At 31.7% G+C, this 10,414-nt stretch overlaps 2 protein-coding genes across 2 annotated transcripts; one reads left to right on the top strand and one right to left on the bottom strand.

The window, feature by feature from the left end:
* The first annotated feature begins 343 nt into the window (after nt 1-343).
* On the top strand, nt 344-5,328 carry ZIP11 (zinc transporter 11 precursor). Its single transcript, XM_039042103.2, has 3 exons — nt 344-970; nt 3,437-3,465; nt 4,607-5,328. The coding sequence occupies exons 1-3, from the start codon at nt 508-510 to the stop codon at nt 5,138-5,140; spliced, it is 1,026 nt and encodes a 341-aa protein (XP_038898031.2). The 5' UTR covers nt 344-507; the 3' UTR covers nt 5,141-5,328.
* A 650-nt stretch (nt 5,329-5,978) lies between these two features.
* LOC120085869 (isopentenyl-diphosphate delta-isomerase) lies at nt 5,979-10,129 on the bottom strand. Its single transcript, XM_039042105.2, has 6 exons — nt 9,724-10,129; nt 8,413-8,755; nt 6,995-7,079; nt 6,716-6,802; nt 6,393-6,632; nt 5,979-6,211 (listed from the first exon to the last, which is right to left on the bottom strand). The coding sequence occupies exons 1-6, from the start codon at nt 9,867-9,869 to the stop codon at nt 6,135-6,137; spliced, it is 978 nt and encodes a 325-aa protein (XP_038898033.2). The 5' UTR covers nt 9,870-10,129; the 3' UTR covers nt 5,979-6,134.
* Nucleotides 10,130-10,414: the final 285 nt, after the last annotated feature.

Below are 10,414 nucleotides of genomic sequence, written 5' to 3'. Positions count from 1 at the left end.
TTTAATTAAAAAAGAATATAACATGGATTTTTTAAAAATGCCAAAACCAAATTTGAAATCGAATCGAACCGCATTGGTTCGGTTCGGTTTCACATTTTAAAAATTTCGGTTCGGTTTGATCACTGAACCGAACCATTTTCACCCCTAATAATTTTAATAGTAAGAACTAAAATAAATATTTTAAAAAAATTTAGGGATTTAAATAGATATTTTTAAAATTTAGAGATCAAAATAGAATAAAATTGAAAGATTAGGGAGTAAAATAGGATTTTATTTTTTTCAAAAAATGTTCTTTTATTACTTTTTTATAAACTAAAAAAAACCATTTCTCTTACCCCCTCTCTCTCTAGTACAAATTTAATTTCCCATTTCATCCTCCTCGTACGAACTTCCCCCAAAAAAAATCCCCAACCTCTTTCAATTTCTGTACTACACATTTTCTTCCTCTCTCCCCATTTATATATACTCCCCACAGATGTCTTCTTCTTCCCCAATTTCCCCTTCCCAATGCTCCGCTCCCTCCTTCTTTTCTCCTTCTTCCTCCTCCTCCTTTCCTCCGCCACCGCCCATAGCGGCCACGGCGATGAAGACGCCGGCGGAGATGCCGGAGGCGGCTCTTCCCCTTCCCCTAACCTCCGCTCCAAGCCGCTCATCCTTGTTAAGATCGGCTGCCTCATTCTCATCTTCTTCGGCACCTTCATCCCTGGAATCTCCCCCTGTTTCTTCAAATGGAACGACGGATTCCTCGTCCTCGGCACTCAGTTAGCCGGCGGCGTCTTCTTCGGCACCGCTATGATGCATTTCCTCTCCGATGCTAACGAGACGTTTGGCGATTTGACTGATAAGGCATATCCATTCGCGTTTATGCTTGCTTGTGTAGGGTTTTTGATGACCATGGCGGCGGATTGTGTGATTTCGTCTCTCTATCGTAAACAAAACGCTGATTCTTCCACTGATGTTGAGCTTCGAGGTAATCATGTTGATTTGAAATTGAAATTGAATTTGATTCTCTGTTTGGCTTTGATCTTGGACGAATTGTTGGTACTGGATTCTGAATTGGCTGATGAACAGATGAATTTTGGCGAACTTTTTGTGGATTCTTTGATTTGATCAAAGAGAATATCTGATTTGCAATTTCATGAAAATGAGTAATTTCTTAAGCTTGTTGGGAGCCAGAATCTGAGGAAAAGGCCAAAAGTAAAAATAAGACAAAATTAATGATAAATAAATCAATTTTAAAAATATTGGGGCTTACAAATCACTTTCTAAAAGCTGTGTTCCTTTTTCTTGTTTTGTTTTGTTTATTATTGCCATTGAATTTGGTGATCGGGATAAATAAATTAACTATTCAAATTTCAACACAGTTTTATTGTTCTTATATAATAAATAATTAAAGTATGATGATGGAGCGTAGTGTTTTAAAATCATTTTGTTACCTTTTTTTTTTCCAATTATTAAGACCCGCACGTAACTATTTTTTTATTTTTATTTTTTAAATTACGTCTATTTTTCCCCTTTTTTTGTATTTTTCTTAATTACAGGTTACATTCTTAGCCAAATTTCAAAAAACTATTTTTTTTTCTTTCAAATTTTGACTTGATTTTTTCAGCCATCTATAAAAAAAATAGATAACAAAAAAAAATATTTAGAGGTAGAAAAAATGTCTATAGGCTTAATTTTTATAAACAAAAACAAAAAACAAGATGGTTACCAAATGAATCTAAATTACGAAACTTGATATTCAACTAGGCTCTATTAATTCAACTAGGCTCTATTTGATTATGATTTTATTTTTAGTTGTATGTTTTTCCTTCCTATTATTATTATATATGCTTGTTTTCTTTCTATTATTATTATATATGCTTGTTTTCTTTTGCAGTCATGGTTTTCACTCCATAATCAAATTCTTTCAAAAATAAAATTTAGTATCTATAAACTAAATTGAAAAATAAAAAGCTAAGGTCTTTTTTTTTTTAAAAAATTAAATTTATTTCATCCACATTTCTTATAATAGTACATCTTTCTTAAGTTGAATTCTTAGTCAAATTCCAAAACAAGAAACCATCTTTTAAAAACTAATATATATATATATATATATATATATTAGTTTTCAAAATTTGACTTGATTTTTTAAATTATTGATGAAAAATAAATAACAAATGAATACATTTGAAGGTGAAAATAATGTCTATAGGTTTAATTTTTAAAAATAAAATAAAATAACAAAATTGTTACCACACGGATCTAAATATTTGTCAAGCAGTGCTTGTAAGGGCTTATTCAATCTTTTTCGTTTTATAAATTCATCTATCTAATAGATACAAAATTGAAAGTTCATGTCTTGATTTTTTATTTTTGAAATTTATGTTTATCTACCCATACCATTATGATTTTCACATTTCTTTAACAATTATTTTTTTTAAACATTAAAAAAAAACTTTTTATTTTTTTCTTAAATCACATGAAAACTATCATAAAACAATATAAGAAACAAACTAATATTTGTTTTTTTTTAAAAAAAAACTAATTTAATAACTATTTTGTTTTTTGTTTTTTGTTTTTCTTAAAAATTAAATCTATGGATACTATTTCAACCTCCAAATTTCTTCCTTTGTTATCTACTTTTCACCAATAATTTAAAAAATCAAGCCAAATTTTAAGAACTAGAAAAAATAGTTTTTAGAAAGTCGTTTTCGTTTTTAGAATTTGGCTAAGAATTGCAAATCATTCTAAGAAATATAGATGAAATAAGTTTAATTTAAAAAAAAAAAAAAAACAAAAGACTAAATGATTATCAAACGGGGCTTAAATATTTATAATTTTTTTAGTTTAATTATTTATAATCTTTTTTTTTAGCTTAATGACCAAATAAACACATAACAAGTTTTTTTTTCTTCCTAATCCCTATTCTCAACACCCTTTGTGTGTTTGGAGAGTCAAATCTAATTCAGTTTGTTAAATAAATATTTTTTTCAATAGAAAAATATATTTTTGAATTTTTTGTGTTGTGAACTTATATAACAGAATAATTTTAAAAATAGTTAAAGAAAACAGTCAGAAAACAAAGTTTTTTGTTGTTGCATATGTTTGCTTCCTTTTTTATTTGTTTTAAAAATTTACCATTCATTTATAATTATTAATTATATATTTTGAAATTAATTGGAAGAAGAAATCAAGGACAACACAACAACATAATTTCAACAATCAAACAGTTTAACAAAACAAACACCAATAATCTAAAAGTAAAACAAGAAAGTCCTTTTTTTAAAAAAAATATATTTATTTTTTCTATTAACAAATAAAAGTTGTTTTTGAAAACATTTCAATCAGTTTCAACTTCCATTTCAATATTATTATTATTATTATTGAAAAAACAGAAATATTTGTTTCTGCTATTTATACAGTCCTCAATAATTATGGTATTCTTTCACTGCAGGAGCTGCAGGTTCACCCTCAAAGTTTCAGGTAAGCTGCACTTCATATTATGCTTATGATTTCTAAATGACTTTTTTTCTTTGCCAAATAAGAATGTATTATATATTTTATAATCATAAGAGGTTGGAGTAATTTTAAAATATATAAATATAGATGCTTAATCATGATTGTGTTTGGGATGATTTCTGAACTTTTTTTTTTCGAGAACTATTAATTTAGAATGTATTTAGTATAATCTCTAAATTGATTAGATGACACAGTCTTAATTTTTTTTAATGTGGTGTTATAAATACATAAAAATCAGTTCGTAAACAATCAAATTAATAATGAAAACTGTTTTTAATAAACATTTGAGAGAGAATCATCCGACTTTTAGACTGGTTGATAAAAAATCTTCAAAAGTATGCAGTAAGAAAAAAAAAGAAAAAGATTATTTTTATTTTATTCCTAGATTTCAAAAGGTTACATTTTTACTTTTGGGTTTAGTTTTCATTTGGTACATAAGTTTTAATATTTTACATTTTTACCCTTAAGTTTTCTTTGATGCCCACTTTGGTATTTGGCGTAGATTTTCAATTAACTGAATAATTACAAGATGAAAATTTTTAAATTAATTTCAATTGTGAGGAAAAGTTAATTATTATTAGAGTAATTGTTAGCAAAATGTCATTGGTTTTCAAAGATAATATGACACTGTTAGATGTCTGTTATTGCTTGTAATTGTCTATCAATGATAAACTGACATTTTGCTATATTTGTATATAAATTTAATTCATTTTCCTATATTAATTAATAGACCTTAACATCAATGACCAAAAGTGAGTATTTAGTGTAAAATAATCAAGGTTTAAGAGTATAAAACTTGAAATCTAGATTCGAAATAGAAACAAAACTCAAAATTCAGATGTAACATTGTGAAGTCTAGAACCAAAAAATCTATTCTTCCCAAAGAAGAAAAAGGGTATATGTGATTAGTTTGATCATTTTGTTTGTTAGGGTGTATCTTCAAAATGTGTTACTAACAGTACCTTTACAAAACTGTAACTAAATGCGAATCATCAGAATTTTCTTAAAGAAGTATTTTATGAGAAAGTAAGGAATACTAAACTAAGCAAGCCAAACACCCCTTTTATTCATATCAGCAACTTGAACTTATTTTTATGTAATTCAGGTCCAAAATGGCAGCAATGGCCATTGTCCACATCCACCCGCAACTTTCACGACAATGGGTTCATTTGGGGACAGCATTTTACTGATTGTTGCATTGTGTTTTCACTCCGTCTTCGAAGGCATCGCCATTGGAGTTGCAGAGACCGAAGCCGACGCTTGGAAAGCCCTATGGACGATCTCCCTCCACAAGGTCTTTGCAGCCATTGCCATGGGCATTGCTCTCCTCCGAATGATCCCAAACCGCCCTTTGTTGTCAAGTGCTGCCTATTCCTTTGCTTTTGCCATCTCAAGCCCCATTGGCATTGCCATTGGAATTGTTATCGATGCCACGACACAAGGCGGGGCTGCAGATTGGATATTTGCCATCTCAATGGGACTGGCTTGTGGAGTGTTCATTTATGTGTCCATAAACCATCTGCTTTCAAAGGGATATACCCCTAAGGATTCAGTTTTTGTGGACAATCCAAATTACAAGTTCGTTGCTGTGCTTTTAGGAATTGGGGTTATAGCTGTTGTGATGATTTGGGACACTTGATTCACAAAATATAAAATAGTGAATGCATTAATACATCTATTGTATATTAGAGCTTAAAGTTTAAGAGCTTTTTTGCAGCCAAAGTTTTGTTCGATTTTTATGTATTTTCTTGTGTGTTAGCTAGTTACTGAGATTGATTGCTAGCAAATAAATGAAACATCTCCCTTGGATTTAGTATGAAAAACAAATGGCTAGTGAACTTAAGAGTTTGAGTTATGCCACAAAATTAGTGGTCATGATCAAGAGATCCAAAGTTCGAATAGAATAAATTTTAAAAACTAAATGAAGAACGACACACTCTTACCAAGTTAAAAAAAGTGTGAGTTAACCTTTCAATTTTATATCTTATTCATTAGATAAAGTTCTCTACCAAACAAATTTGGTTTGATATCGGCATATTTACATTCTAAAAACAAAACAAAAATTTACATACCCATTGGCTATTAAACAAGCCTACGACACCAGTTTAGATAAAATCTAATAAATGGACCATAGTGAAGTATTATTATAATTTTACATGTCAAGAAACATTTAAATAATTTTTTTAAAAAAAGCAATAATCTTTTTCCCTTTCAAAACTTTGGTTTGAATTTTAAAAACAACTTTTCAGGGAAAATAGTATTTATAAGTATAAGTTTTAAAAACCAAAAATAAAAACTCGAATGATTATCAAATAGTGTTTTGCCTTAGTGATATTGGTAAATTTTGTTTAAAATAAAGTAAAAAAACTATTAAACTTTATGATGTTAGGAATGTTTTCATAAGGACTAAATAAAACTTAAAAATTAAAGATACTAAATTAAAATCACACTAATGCCTTTACAGAGAAGAGAACAACTTTGGGCAGAAAAATGGAGTTTATGCATAGATAACAAAAGAGGGCTAATTGTAAAAAGGCCCGTTCGCAGGGGATCAGTAGAAAAAATTCAGAAGAAATTAATACATTCCCATTTGAAGTTTCAAAGAATCAGTCAGAAGATTTATACCCCAGAAGCTAAAGATCCAAGTTCAAGCCTTTCTCCAGGCAAACTGTTACAATAACAGGCCCTGCCAAGTCCCCCACAGCACATCCTGCACATAAAATCAAAGGTTTCACTGATTAAAATATGAGTAACATCACTCCGGTGTACCGATGATTGTTCCTTATGTATTTTTTTCCTTTTCACGAATCGGAGTGACGAAGGGATTGTTCGTTATGTATGTTAATATCTTTTGCAGAAGATGCATTTAGAAGGGTGTGATGTGAACTTACCGATCCACTGGCCTGCTGATGGGCGGAAGAGGGTGGCGCCGATACCTGCTCCAATGGAAGCAAAAACTAGCGATGCACTACACCGCAGAGTAGCGCCTGTAATCTTCTTCCTTAAAACTATAGCTTTCTCAGTTTCTTCAACTACATCATCTTCTTTTGATTTTACTTTCGCAGAAACATATCGGTAGATTTCGATACCGACTTGGACAAGCCATGAAGCTGCCACTCCTAGAGCGTGTCCTGCATTGTCATGTCCAAACAGGAAAACAGAATGAGCATCTGAGAGTGGTGGTGTTGGGTTGGGGGTGTAAATGAAATTTAACCTCGGAAAGTCGTCCTGGTAACTTGAAAGAAGTAGACTGAAGTGGGCAGTCCTCGTCCGGCTTTGCGCATGGCAGATTTGGGAACATCTGTCATGGCAATGAATAGACAAGTTGCTTTATTACATGCTAGCTAGTACAGATTACAAAGGAAAGAAAACTAACATATGCTTAAGATGATGCCATTATCACCTACCTGTCTTCAAATCTTGTGTTGCAATTTCAAATACGTCTTGCATTAGATGTCAAAGTACAACAATTCGGAATGATGGAGATGTTTACCTTTAAGAAGCTTCCATGCAATTCGCTGCGAAGCATAGTGGACAGAAATTCTTTCCAAAATGCGTCTAGTTGTGACAACAGTAGTCTGATGATATCCAAATAAGGTTATCAATTAACTTGATTTCAAATGTTACAAGAAATATCTATTATGAAGACAGATGTAAAATAAGCGTGGCAGAATTAAGATGTTTCAGATAAGCAAGGCAACGAAATTGCAAGAAGCCAGTATTGGGGGAGATATTGCACCCAGAAGCTGATAGCTTCAAGCTATGAACACAAAAAAATTTGCCATTTCCCTAACATTTTAACTTGAGCGTAAATCGTGAAATAGAAGACAGTATTTTAATATCAATTAGGTTTATCATCAAACCAAAAGCCAGAAAGAAGATAATAAATTCTCAAACATAATTTACTTTCTGTATGGCTAGTAAGTACCGTCAACAAAAAGTAATTTCAAGTGTTATGATGAGGAATGAGTGAATAAAGTGAAATAATATTAAAATTCGGGAAATTAGGGGAAGCAGAACTTCAACAAGTCAGCCGCTTCCTGGAAAAGTGTTTCATGGTTTAAAAATGCCGAATCTTGTCTCAAGCATCATTTGTCAGATACTATGAAAGAAAATCGAGAAAAAGAGCTTAAAGAGAGAAAAATAGTTGCTACTAAATTGCCTTTTGGAAAGCACATTCGCAACAAGTTGTTAAATGCAAACAATTACTTTGGCTAAATTTTAAAAGACAGGATGGTTATGCATTTCTTGCAACCAGTTTTTGCAATTGCGAAGGTCTCATTTGATAAGTATTTGGTTTTCAGTTTTTGGTTTTTGAAAATTAAACTTGTAAATACTACTTCCACCATTGGTTTATTTGGTTTGTTATATACTTTTTAGGAGTGTTTTCAAAATCCAAGTCTAAGTTTTGAAAACTACAAAAAGTAGTTTTAAAAAACTTGTTTTTGTTTTTTGGAATTTGACTAAGAATTTAAATGTTTACATGAAGAATGAAAACCATGACAAAGAAAATGTAAAACAAGCACAATTTTCAAAAACTAAAAAATATTTATAAAAAAACAAACAAACAAACAAGTAAACAAAACAAAACAAAAATAAAAAGGTTATCAAATGGGCCTAAGAGATCGAGCAATTTCCACCTATGAAGCATCACTTAGTTCATGGAATACACAATCATAGGTGACATTCTATTCTCAAAGCATTTACATCAGTAGTTCAATCTACGACCGTAAAACCTCAAAATATTGGTAGGCAGAAGCAAACAACTGAGTTATAATGATATCAAGTATGGTTTCACATCTAACAATACAGAAGGGGAAAAAACTCAAAGTACCTATTTTTAGATCAGCTAAAGAACAATCATTCGCTCAAAAAAAAAAAAAAAAACAGAGAAAGAGTGATTCAACAGACCTCACGAACTATTTGCTTGACAGACTTTTTAAAGGGAGAAACTAGATCAACGTGCTTCTCTTCTTGAGCATCATTTAAAAAGTCCTCATCATCCTCGTCTTCCAACTTTGCATGAGGCTCCAACAGAGGCAAATAAAACATCAAAAACGACCTCAATGTTGTCATACCAAGCATCCTCCATTGAAAAGCAGAGAATAATGGCTTTAACTCAAGGCTGTACTCCTTTGTAGTGTATTGAAGAGACTCGTGCTCAAAGATTTTCCTTGATGCACTCTGTAGATTTGAGAAGTAGTCCTCAGTCACATCCACACCGGCATCACAATGAGCAACTGGAATTCTGTTACTGTAGTAGCATGGCCAGCCATGTAAAGTATTCAATCATGGGTAAAACGGAAATCATAATATAAACTGTCTAGAAAGATGCAATTTCATCTGTAAGCAAAAGTTAAGAAAGCAAGCAAGTAGCATACAGCCTAATGATAGTAAATCTAAGAAGGCTTGTAGAATTTCACATATTTAGTTTTCAAGAGCCTTTGATCCTTCCAATGAAGGCTAAAATTTCCCTCTCTTGAAAACCAGGTTATAGAGACAGTACTATATGAATCGTTACTGAACATCTATCCCAAATCCTTACCACCATAGCTACCCCTCGGGGTTTGAAGGTGAAGATTAAAAAGTCAGTGGGCTAGATTCTCAACTCTGATTAACAAACATAATTATCATACTTTTTTTTTTAATAAGAAATGTTTGAAACTTCATTATAACTGCAAAATGTGAACAGCCAAGAGTGGAGATAGAAGGGACCCCGCCAAGGAACTACATGATAAACTCTTTCCAATCGCTAATAATCATTAACATAAGAACTCTGTAGTTACAAAAGAATTTCGAATGTGGAGATTATTATCATACTTCACCATAAAAAATGTGATCTAGATGCAAATTTGAATAAAACAAGCTAATGAAAAAGCAAGCATAAACACGTTCTCAAACGGATAAACAATGATTACCAACTGATTACCAACGATTTGCTCAAACATCACGACAATCAACAGTGTATAAAATATTTCAAAGAGCAGTTCATTTCAAATTTCAAGACGAGCATATGAACAACTCTATCGTTTCATCAAATTTTACAACCATGACAATATATGACCCAGCTATAAATTTGCACTTCTTCAAAGCTTCAAATCTCAACAAACGAATCCAATCCAACGAAAAGTTCAGCGGATAAAAAGCGAATTAAAAAAATAACCAATCATCTCGATAGCGAAGAAACCAAACTCAAGAAACATCAGAACCATCGACACGTACCCTAAGAAAGCTCTGAACGCAAAAGGGGTTCCGGCAGCGGCGGCGGCGGCGGCGGCGGAGAAAGCCCCATAAGAGTGGAGGCTTTGGGGTGTGTTGGTGGCCGAATTTCTCCGTAATAGATCCAAAAGAATAGCTAGACCCACCATTGTTGAACCCAATTCAGAAATCCAGATAGGAAAACAAAATCAAATAACAAACGGATTTGAAGTGAAGTAATCTGTTTATGATAGAGATTATTGACTAAGTGTGAGCTACGAGCAGAGAAACCCAAGATCCAAAATTCCCTTTTAATGAGAAAATCAGCTCGCCCATGTCTATAGCTTAAGAAAACTCTTTCTGCATCCGTTGATCTTCTTGTAAATTCTAAAATATTGGCAATCCTTTCCTTATTTATTTGCGTATTATTACCAGGAAAAATACCTTTTGTCCTAATCTATTTTTTATTTAGTTTTCATTTCATTCATACATTTTAAGTCACTTCATTTTTCAAATTAACGACAATAAATTTGAAGATAAGAATGAGTCGATCCCGATGATGCAAGTATTTTTATTTTTAACGTTGGATCAAATTAATTATTTTTTGTCTAATCAAGTATTAAGATTTGATAATTGAGCCCAAGAATAGGCCTAATTTGGCCCAAAGGTCAATTAAGATCAAAATCCAATTAGTTGGGCCTAAGAGTCAAATCTA

The sequence above is a fragment of the Benincasa hispida genome, chromosome 9 (genome assembly GCF_027475165.1).
Source record: "Benincasa hispida cultivar pf3 chromosome 9, pf3_genome.v1.1, whole genome shotgun sequence".
NCBI lineage: Eukaryota > Viridiplantae > Streptophyta > Magnoliopsida > Cucurbitales > Cucurbitaceae > Benincasa > Benincasa hispida.
Note: the sequence above shows the minus strand (reverse complement) of the source record. Positions and strands in the feature narration are given on the sequence as shown.